Source organism: Callionymus lyra, chromosome 2 (genome assembly GCF_982586985.1).
Source record: "Callionymus lyra chromosome 2, fCalLyr1.hap1.1, whole genome shotgun sequence".
NCBI classification, from domain to species: Eukaryota; Metazoa; Chordata; class Actinopteri; order Syngnathiformes; family Callionymidae; genus Callionymus; species Callionymus lyra.
The window spans coordinates 12,369,977-12,381,981 of NC_141819.1; the positions used below are offsets into that span (position 1 = coordinate 12,369,977).

At 38.1% G+C, this 12,005-nt stretch overlaps 1 protein-coding gene across 1 annotated transcript; it reads left to right on the plus strand.

Annotated features, from left to right (window-relative positions):
• The first annotated feature begins 255 nt into the window (after window positions 1-255).
• On the plus strand, window positions 256-7,218 carry nmur1a (neuromedin U receptor 1a). The gene is made up of 2 exons (XM_087781739.1): window positions 256-1,144; window positions 6,863-7,218. The coding sequence occupies exons 1-2, from the start codon at window positions 256-258 to the stop codon at window positions 7,216-7,218; spliced, it is 1,245 nt and encodes a 414-aa protein (XP_087637865.1).
• Window positions 7,219-12,005: the final 4,787 nt, after the last annotated feature.

Genomic DNA, 12,005 nt, shown 5'->3' on the forward strand with positions numbered 1-12,005 from the left:
TAAAGCGAGGCGAGTCCAGATTAGATTACAGTTTGAGGAGAGTTTTTAAATGAGTTCAGCAAGACTAGCAAGAGTTCCTCATCATAACAACATAAAGGTTACAGTGTTGATTTGTCCCCCCAGTGTGAGCCGTCGTATAAACCAGAGAATATTGAGGAGCCAGTCTTTATTTACTTGTAAGTGAGATGTTTTATGTCTGTGGAAAATTGTCAATTGTCATTTCTGATTCCTCCTAGAATTGCCGCTTTGTCCCTGATGGCTGTCAACTGCACGTTAGACGGAGGCTGGTGGGAATGTGTCTCCGGGGGAAAATGTTCCAATCTCACGGCAAACGAAAGCTACGCAGACGTGCAGGACAGGTGTTTGACTCAAAAGGCCTATCTGGAGCGATACCTGGGGCCTGCTCGGTCGCCGGTCTTCCTCCCCGTCTGCCTCATCTACCTGAGCATCTTCTTGGTGGGGGTCCTGGGGAACGCGTTGACCTGCACGGTCATCGCCCGCAACAAGGTGATGTGGACGCCGACAAACTACTACCTCTTCAGCCTGGCGGTGTCGGACCTGCTGGTGCTCCTGCTGGGGATGCCTCTGGAGCTGTACGAGCTGTGGCAGAACTACCCGTTCCTGTTCGGGAAGGGAGGCTGCTACTTCAAGACTTTTCTGTTCGAGACGGTCTGCCTGGCGTCCATCCTCAACGTGACGGCGCTCAGCGTGGAGCGCTACATAGCCGTCGTGCACCCGCTGCGGGCGAAGTCGGTGGTGACGCGCACGCACGCCAAGCGGGTCATCTTGACCGTCTGGGGTCTGTCGGTGTTGTGCGCGGTTCCGAACACGAGCCTTCACGGCATCACCATGCTACGTCCTCCCTTGGCAGGGGAGCAAGACGTCCCCATTCCGGACTCCGCCATCTGTACACTGGTGAAGCCGCAGTGGATATACAATCTGACCATCCAGGTGACCACCATTTTGTTCTTCATCCTGCCCATGTTGACCATCAGTACGCTCTACCTGCTCATCGGCTTGCAGCTAAAGCGGGAGAAGATAAGCCAGGCTCTGGAAGCAAAGTCCAGCTACGGTCAGGACAGTTTTTGTAACATCCGCAGTCAGCAGCAGAAAGCACGAAGACGGCAAGTCACGAAGATGTTGTGTGAGTATGAAATATTTTATTGTGATAACAATATTTAACTGAGATATTGTGTTTGTTATGAGATGGAAACATAAGGGAGAGAAGACACAATACATGACAAGATTCACTCTTATTTTTATGCTGGTTTTTAAGCTTTTGTAGTTTGGAAACACATTAATGAAAAACCCATAAGTGGCAACTAATGTGTTGATTTAAGTGTGTCTTAAATAGGTGTTGGACTCTATTGTATCATCAGTGTTTGTTTGTACAAAACTCTCTTTTTATTGAAATATTGATGTTAGAAAATTATCTTAAGCCCCGCCCACTGAAAACACTTCTCGTTAACCATGACCATACCCACTCTTGTGATTGGTTAAACCTCAAGATCGTAACCGCATCTCATCAATCCTGGAATTCTCCACCTCCAAGGGGCTCGTTGTATAAACAAAGCGGGGTGTGATTGCAGCTGGCTGGAGGAGGAGTGAAGCCATTATTACGTCATAATGGACTCTGCTCTCGTAACCTCTCATCCGCTCAGATTTCAGAACTTTAGAACTTTATAGTTTTGGTTCTTCTTAGTAATTGAGTTGAAAGTTTGAATAATTTCAATGATTGTTTGAAAGCACGATCATGTAACGCAGTATTTTTTTGGTGGCACTATAACAATTTTATATTGAATTTAAAAGATGTAAAAAATATTGAAGTTAAGTCAAATATTTTTGGAACATTGTAATTTGAATACCAAACTATATGTAAAAATATATTTTTTTTAGCGCTAATTCGAATTATTGAATTCAATTATTCAATGAACCTTTAAATATATTAATTGTTACACAATATTAAAAAATATAATAAATTCTTATGGCACTGATATACTTGCATAAATGTACAGATGTTTTGTCTTCATGTCGTGCCACTCGACACCTGTACTGATGAATAGTTGAGCTAAGCAGCTTTTCCATACATTTGTATTGAAGTCGAACATTTGATTTTATAGAGGATTTTATCAAAATGATGTTTAGACCCACCAAAAAACAACTTGCATTACATTTTCCAATTGTTCAAGTTGAGATAGCAAACACTCCAACAATAAACTGTATTCAATGCTATTTGGATTTAGCAAGATAGAGATACTTTATTCATCTCACAGATAAATTCACGCATTACTCTGTTACCAATCGATGGTTTCATTAAAAACCTTTTTATAAGTTTTTTTATGCCATTACATTTAAGATGGTGGGCACTAACGTTTGTCTCAGAATAAATTAAAAAAAAACAAAAAACATACTATAAACCACACCTGGGGCTGAGTGTGGCCCTTTGGCTGTATTTATGCAGCCCAGAAGAAGTAAGAGTAGAAAATAGACATTCTTTGAGAGCTTATAATTTAATATTGCTTTTATTATTGTATTAACTCTTATATACAGTATATATATATATATATATATATATATATATATATATAAAAAATGTTATATTTTTTTCATTTCTGATTTTTTTGTTTTTACTTTTATGAAAATTGCATATATTTAGAGGAATAAGTTATTTTCCAATCAGTTTTTTTTACATAAAAGGTTTAAAAAAGTGTTATGACATAGCCAGGTTTATGTTACGCTGATATTTCTTTCTTTACTATTCTTACTTGCTTTGTTTTTTCAAAGTTTTTCTGTCATATTTTAGCTCTTCGCTCCTCTCCTTTGGATTGACGGCCCCTCTCAACAGTCACAGTATATGATGTGGCCCCAGTGGAAACAACGTAATTGCCCAACCATGCTATAGACAAATAAAGGTCATTCATTTGAGACGATTATGGGCCAAACAGAAGGTCTTTAGGATCCCGGTGCCTTACATTAGTGGTAGAAATTGAGGCGCGAGACTAATCATGGTGCTGTTCATTTGCTTTTACTTTGCAGGACAGATGTGAGAGATGTATAACGCTTCTTTTGGGAGTCACTTACTGATTCAAATATTAAAAATTCAGTGAAGCAGAGCTAGATTGAGGCGATTTGAAGTCGACTCAACCAACTTTACCTATAAATAAAATGTTATATGGTCGCGGCGGGACATCACGTCCTCGACATTGAAAACTGCTTAACATTCTCCACCAACGAGCTGGGTCTTTGATGTCAAGGGTGTGTGTGTTTAACCACACATAAATCTGATGGACTTGAGTTGTGGCAGGACCTTCTAAGAAGTTGAGTATTGGTAATACATAATGTATTTATTACATTTATTTTTTTGCCTTTCAATGCCATAAAAGTTCCTGTTTGTATCGTTTTTTCTCTTTGACAAAGTGGCTAAATTTAGGGAGACCCCTGGCACCATCTTGTATTGAAATCACGTTACACCCATTTCAGGGAAAACGAAATTGGAGGAATGTCAGCAAAATACTCAAGGTTAAAACATTTGATATGAATAGTAATAACTAGTTTTTTCAGCTGATGAAGCCTCATAAGGAAGTGTCATTATTTTCAGAGTCCACTAGATGGCGGTCTCTGCACTATTTTCCTGTTGTTTTGAACAACTGTTCTAATGAAACATCACATTTGACATGAAATATTGAGCAAGGTGACCCAGATGCGTAAGACAATAAAATGACAACGGCTGAGCTGACAAAAAATACAATTTAATAAAAAGACACTGTGCAAGTACAACGAATGTCCAGCAGATGGTGGCAGTGTAACTAGTCTTTCCTCTCAGTCCAACAGTTACAATATTAAGTCAACAAACAAAAGTAAGTAAAATAGATAGTTCAGGCGGGTGTGGCTGAGTCGCGAGATCCACTGAGAAGAGGAGAAACAAAAGTTAAATCCAACTCACCAAAGTGAACAAAGCGCTGACGAAAAATTGGTCAGGAAAACAATTAACAAGAGTTCAAGGCAGAGTCCAAAAAGTCAGGCATGAGCAAGAATGACCAGAGTAACAAGGGTTCTGACGCTGACTCTGAGAGGATTTACGCTTTTATACCCGGTAGTAGATTGCTCATCGTCGGCAGCTGTGGTTCTCGCAGAGCCTTGCATTCGCTGACTGTCAAGAGAGAGCGAGAAATGGCAGGAACAGGAAACCATGTTAAAAAATAAAAGCACGTGGAAGAGGAACGTGACAACCTTATTTTGAAACTGATGGCGCCACCTACTGACCTCTAGATAACATGCTACTGTTTCATCAGCCCATCACTAGTAAAAAGGGAATCAGTCGTTGTACATCACTGGAGTATTGCAATTTAATTTGATGCATAGTTTACTTAGTGGGGAAGAAATACATGCCAGTTACAGCTGGGGTCTAAAAAAAAAGATGGTTGGTTTTATGTAGATTCAAAGAAGGGATGTCAGACGACATAAACCGACCGATGCCATTGGACCAGCGAACTTTATTAAAGCTTCTGAGAACACAAATGAAGATTGTGTCGACCGATGCTGACGAGGCAACAACTAACTCGTCGAATCACTGCTGGTTATTTATATCAACCGTTACTCTGAAGAAAGGCGCTGTAAGAGAACGGCAGCCTGTCCAGTAGCTCCACAGATATAATAGTTTAGATTAGATCGATTTTAGATTGATTAATAAAGTAAATCTAATATAGACTGTGACGTTCTATTTACATTACAACAGCTTTCTCGGCCTTAGGTGAAAACTTTCTCGCCCTAATAGAAAACGTTGAAAAATGTCTGCTTGTAAAGTGAAAGATAAACTCATCCTAATGTAAAAGATGTTTTCGTTGTAATGTGAACACTTTCTCGTCCTATCATGAAAACCTTATTTTCCTAACGTGAAAACTTTCTCATCCAAACATGAAAAATTTCTCGTCCAAACGTGAAAAATTTCTCGTCCAAACGTGAAAAATTTCTCGTCCAAACTTGAAAACTTTCTCATTCTAATGTGAAAAATGTCTCGTCCAAATGTGAAAAATGTCTCGTCCAAACATGAAAAATTTCTCATCCTAACGTGAAAAAATTCTCATCCTAAAGTGATACTTTTCCCGTCCTATTGTGAAGAATTTCTCGTCATAACATTAAAACTTTATCGTCCTAACAAGAAAAAAATGATCTTCCAAACGTAAAAAAAATTCTCGTCCTAACGTTAAAACTTTCTCGTTCTAATGTGAAAACCTTGTCATCCTAACGTGAAAACGTTCTCGTCCTAACGGGAAAAATGTCTCATCCTAATGTGAAAAAAGTTTCATACTAACGTGAAAACTTTCTCTTCCTAACGTGAAAACATACTCGTCTTTTCAATATCCCTTCAGGGGCTCCGTATTTGTGTGATGTGGCCAGAAATATATATATTTTTTTCAGTTTTTTTGTCAGTATCAGCTAAAAATTAAACCTGTTGACAAATTTGCAATATTGAATATTGAATTGTTTTAATTGTGTATAGAAAACATGCAGAATGACGTCCAGGTTACTATTTTCAGATCCTGCATTAGTGCAATCCTTATTATCCTCTAATTGGCTTTTTTTTTTTCACCACCTTCTCTTTTCTTATTTTAAATTCAACATCAAACAAAAAAACTGGTTGATGGATCCCTATGCAATTAAGTCTCAAGCGTAAGCACTTATACTATTATCCGCTTCCTGAAATATATGAGTCATCACTTCAACTTCAACAAGAGATTTAAAAATACTGAGGTTTCATTAGTAGAGAAAAAGGGTGAATCTGTCTGTGAAGGTTGTCAAGCATCCATGTCATGGTTTTCAAAATGGTTTGAAAGCGAGTGAACTGGACCGTGTAGAGTTGTAGGAAGTCGTTTCATTGCTCAGGTTTCCTCAATTCATCTTCACAAGCATATGGCTCAACACGAAGAGCCACTTCTTCAGACTAAGACTGTCCATCTGGACTTAAAGGACCTAGGACAGAGACCTGCTGGCCAGAGAGAGTAAAGTTTGGTTTGAAAGGTTTGAGAGAGGAGTCAGAGAAGCCATCTTTACTAGGCTAGAAAACCCTTCTCTCAACAGAGATGGGGTGCGGGGGGGTCTAAGGCTTAACCTTTCACTTACATACAATGCAGTTCTAAGCTTTCTCTCTAGGAAAGTCTCCAAGGAACCCCAACAGGGATAATGTGATGGTCACACTTTGCTGGACAGTAACCCTCACGGGGCCCTCAGCACACCGATGGGTTTTTAACCAACCTCACCAGGTCAATCACTCTGACGGGTTCCAGCCCTCGCAGGATATCTACTGGCTCCTAACCCCAGCTCATTTGGATTTGAAGAAGCTTCTCGAATGAGCAGTGAAATGCTTTCCTACAACTCTACACGGTTTTGGGTGAATGGAATCAACATGGAATTCCCAATAAGTACTGGGAATTTATCGGCCAACTGAAGTTGACATCTGGATATTGATAGTCTGACCATTGCTGACCCATCACATCTTTTTACCTTTACAAGAGCTTTTTGGACATTCAATATCTGGGCGAGAGATTTAACAGCGCTAACACTAAAATGCTGAGTACAAACAGAACAAAACATCCATGAAACTCAACTCAATTTTAGAAAAACATAGATACAAGGAAGAGAGTTATTAAAAACACCATTCTTGTTTTCTACATGAAAGCAGGTGGAGAAATGAAACACGGTCTCCTCAATTGTTGTCGTGGGTGTGTTTTTCAATACAGCATTATTTCACCATCATGATACCGGAGGACAAATCTTTAATGAATCCAATCAATCTACAAAATTCAATTTTTAATATCCTAAAGCGTTTTTGTTTCTCATCTGTGCCTTTTTTTGTATTCCACAGTTGTCTTGGTGGTGGTGTTCACCTTCTGCTGGGCGCCGTTTCACGCTGATCGTCTCATGTGGAGCTTCATCAACAACTGGACCGACAGCCACCTCAAGTTCTTCGAATACGTGCACATTATATCCGGGGTGTTTTTCTACCTCAGCTCGGCGGTGAACCCCATTCTGTACAATCTGATGTCGACGCGTTTCCGGGAAATGTTCAGGGAGGTCATGTGCCACAGGCCGCACCACATTATACCCAGAAAACACTCACTCAGCGTCACCCGGGTGACCCTGCGCAGCACCCTGAGCGATGTGCCGCACGGCCACAGGGCGGCCGTGGTGGAAGCCGAGTCAGAGGAGGGAAAGCTATAATCGCTAGACATAAAAAAGCAGCAGTACAGATGATTGAATATTTATTTCTGTCTCGCCCCACAGCTAGAACAGTGTAATTGCATAGTCATGAAAACTGAAGCGTCTCCAGTGCAGCTGCCAGAGCCACATTTGTTTGAAAAATTAGATCTTTTGTCTGTTTTCAAAAGCTGCTCTCAATACTTCAGCCATGATAGATATAAATGCAACCAAATGCAACTGCCGTTGCTGACTCACTGCCAGGTTTGGTAGTCATGTGGTTAAGAGCAAATAGAAGCGCAAATCATGTTTGCTCCGAATAGGTGTTTGCGCTTAAGATTAAAACATGTCAGTTTGTATTGTAACCCCTGGGGGGGGGGCAATAATGTGCCATGTTTTAACAAGTGAATAATTGAGTCAAAATTCGGTAAAAATATAGTATTTTTAAAAAAAAGAAGATTTTCTTTTTAATTAAAAGACAGTTAGAATCAAATTTTAACATTTTAAGTCATACATTTTGTCGTAAGTAATTCTCGTTTATTAAGAACCACACCACAACAAGTTTTAAGTGAAGTGTATCATCAAAACCACAGATTAAATCTGGATTTCATGGATCATGTTTTGAGTTTTTCAATTGACGCTCAAGTCTAGCTCACCACCCCGTCGTCGTGCATTTCTATTTCACCTTCGTGGGTGACGGGAAAATACTGCACTCTCCCGTTTATCGCCCTAGTTTATTTTGAAAAATAGCACTTACCTTTTTTGCTCTTAACTCACCTAAATCGTTTCATTCTCGATACTAAAATAAACAACAAAAAAATAAATCTACTGTAACTATTTTTATGGGTGACAAAAAACCTTTGTTAAGAGGGTTATTTTAGAACGTGTTGGTAAACCTAAAACTATTCTTAATGAGACCAAAGCAAAATTAGTCACAGTTCAACTGTACGTACGTTACAAGTTGCTGCCCCGGAATGATGAAAACAAGATGAGGAAACATTCTATAGGGGAACAACAGTGGGAAGATGAACAGCAAGATAAAAGAGCAATGGCTGGGAGACGTTTACGGAGCGACCACAAGTTATGTACAGCATAAAAAAGAAAGTTAACAAACATGGTTCGAGGCTACTTGCTGCAGTGCTTCATGGACGCTTCAGTAATGTAGTCGTAGGTTCTTTGAAGGAAGATGAAGAGAACAAGCGATTAAATAAAGCAGTTTTTCCCCTCAGGTGGTGTACAGTAACCTTTTTCTTGTTGTGTGGATTAAGTGGCAAATAGAAACATTTCGCTCCAGAGTAAAAAACAACGATTTCATCTGAGGATTCTTTATGTTGATGATTCATTTGCTACTTGTACTTGGGGTGACTATGATAACATCATGAACATATACACATTTGGAGAGATGTACAAATCAAGAGCTTTACTTTTGTTTGTTTTTTGTTTTAAGCTCTTTTCTTTTTGGGAGCAGGCTCTTCGAGAAGCTTTGAAGGGCCTAAACGGAACCTCTAGAGCTGGGTTGGTAAAACTCAGACAACTGGCTGATATTTCCGCAGTTCTGGTCCGGTATTTTACTTTTGACACATTATTTAGATTCAATATATCTGAAAAGAGATAGTTCACCAGAAATTAGAGTAATCTGTTCCTTTTTAGAGTTATAGACAAAAATGTTTGTTCATTTTAATGTAGCGACTGGAGCTCAGTTGTCTTCATCTTCGTCCAAAAAGACACTAAAACATCAAAATACCTCCATACTGCTCGTCTGTAACGTCCCTCTTGGATTGAAGCCTTGACGAGAAGAATTGCCCCCGGAGAAACTGAAACAAGTCTATATTTTAACTTTGTTTGTTGGAGAAGTTTAAAGAATAACAAGCGATGCAGACAGGAAGTCACCTGTGTAAATATTGTAAGTGCTTCCAGCATAGACAGTACACAGTATCAGCTCAGACAAGCTTAAAATATTGACTTATTTAAGTCTTTCGAGGACAATTATTTATGTCAATGCTTCAATACAAGAGGTACGTTACAGACGAGCAGTATGGAGGTATTTGGATGTTTTTAAGTGTCTTTTTTGACGAAGACGAAGACAACTGAGCTCCAGTCGCTACATTAAAAGTAACACACATTTTTGTCTATAACTCTGAAAAGGAATTATCCCAGGGTTTGTCCTCCTTCAAACACTCCCATCAAATTCCTTTCATTCATAATCAGTTTTACTCTTATTGTAAGTCTCTGATTGACAGGTGTAATCTCTGCCACTAATCTTATCACAAACAGACATCTTTATAGGTCACAATATCAACATGAAAATGTATATATTTTAATATGAGCCTACCTCATGACAGGCAACATAAAATAGCCTGGTAGACCGCATTGGCCTTGAGTTTGATACATTTATTTTACACTATTGGCGTGTGATAGTCTGAAATATCTCAAGGTTAAATGAAAATAAGAATCTTATCGGTAAAATAAATCAATGAATCATAAAAACTGGCTCAATACTCGATAGAAGACGTTTAGAAATGGTACAAAAATGTGTTTGGAGTCAGAACTGGAGTGAAAGAAGGAGATGAGTCAATCTGACATTTGAAATATAATCTTTCAACAGTCAAAGACTGCTTGAGCAGCAACAACTAAACGTGTAAAAACATCCTTTAAAGCATGGTGTGAAAAAAGGAATGTCAGACTTTAGAGAAGCTGCTGTGGCAGTCATAGATAATCTTGAGAAAAGATAATATTGTATCATCAGAGAAATGGAAGATATCTTGTTATAGCTGTAAAGCAGGAAAATTCTTCTTTTTATGTTTCACAACGACACCACTTTGAATTCAAAAACAGAATGTAACCAGAATGTGTGATACATATGATGCTGTTTTGGGATATTGAGATCTTTATACTGCTAGAACACAGGCATTAAAATACATACAAGAAATGAATGAACTACAGAAGATACAATTGGTTTTAAAAGGACATTCATCTGCTTGTTTGCTTGTGTGTGTTTGTATTATTAATTATGTTGTTGATGTTATTTCGTCAAATATTGTTGTATTAAAAACTATCTTTCTGTTAGATTTATGTAAAATATTATTTGAATATTTTGATATTTTAAACATTATGGTGGTGTCTTTATATTGTCTTCATGCTTATTACAATACATTTTGCAGCTAATGAAATGTTTAAAAGCTGTTTGGTTGATTGTGTTTAGTCGACGTCCAACACTACTACTATTGGTACTATTGGTATGTAGCTATAGACATATAGCATATATAGTATTACATTGCTTAATGTGACGGCCCTTGGCTTCCCTGTCCTGTTTCTGCCCCCCCCCTCCCTATGTTTCAATATGTCTGTATTTAAGTTGTTTGTTCAAGAGGGTAAAAACTAAGGTGTTATTCCCATTTGTTTGTATTCGACTTTGTATTTTTATTTTGGGAAAAGCATCCTTCTCCCTTAGTTGTTGTTGTTGTTTATTGTTTGATCCGATTATGAATTTGCTCTATTAAACGATTTATTTTCTTCAAACCAATTTCATCTGGTTATTTATGTTATTGCCATTACCCTAACAAGCTAGTGTCGTAACATTTAAAGTAATATATTTCAAGGCTTTCTTCTTCATATTTACCTGTTCGTAAAATAACCCTGATTATAGCACAAATTATTATAGAAAAGAATTTTAGGAGAACCAAACCATTTTATTAAAAAACATTATTTTTTAACACACACTTACTTTTAGATTCATTCAGAAATCCATTTATATTATATAAATTCTAGTCTGGGCACGTTCTATTTTAAAGAAACCTCTGGAGTGATGCATGGATCAAGTCAAGTAGCTCTTACTGTTGACCACAAATTCCATTTATTGTTCAATGTAATGAGCCTGCTTTTAAGTTTGTAAGCAGAGAGGCGATGAAGATGTTTGCAACATACTCAACCATGATGAATTCTGGCCCAAAGAGGAGTGAGGGTGTTGAAGACAATGGGGTTAAACCACTTGATTTAATCTCAAGATTAACCTGGACATGGAAGGCCAGACAGATTACATCTTTATTTTTTATATGAAATCGAATGGGTTTCTTTTCTGCTGGCATCGCTTGATAAACCTTTTTTGTTAGTTGTTTGGCCAAGCCTTATTGGATTTCAACAATTTATATTTGTAGAGTGGTTTTCCTTTTTCCAGTTGTTGTCCCAGTTCCCACAACCAAAGTAAAGATTCAAGCCTTCCATATTTTTATAAAAACATCCTCTGCCGGTGGAATATTGAGGCATTAGTTCACCAGGGTTATATACTTGTAATCATGCAGAGTTAACTAGGTATACGGGGTAAATCCCAGTCTGGTTGTTTCTGTTGATACACAAAGATTTTATGAACGTAGATTTGATGTATGTCAGAATACATCCCAGCAGGTACAGTGATATACTCGTTATACATTCATGATACAGCTTTAACACATTCTAATGCAAGATTAAATAACATTAGGGCTGTTGAACAAATACATGACCTTCACACAAGTAACATTTTCTACACAAAACATTTGACTCTGGAGGCAAATTCTGTTGTAGCCATTAGCCTCAAAAAACACAAGCAATGTTTTTTGTACGATAATACAAAAATGAGCAGCATTTGAAAGCATGAAAACCTCTTTACCATCCCTTTTAGTATATATGTGTGAATGTAGTGTGATTATGTTGTTTTGTGTTTTGTGTCTTTGGAGTGTAATCAGTAGACAGTTGTCAGTCTGCTGTTGCTTGTTTCAGCCGAAAGATAATTGGTTAAACTGCACATGCTCATGCACATGATCGGTTGGAACAAAAAC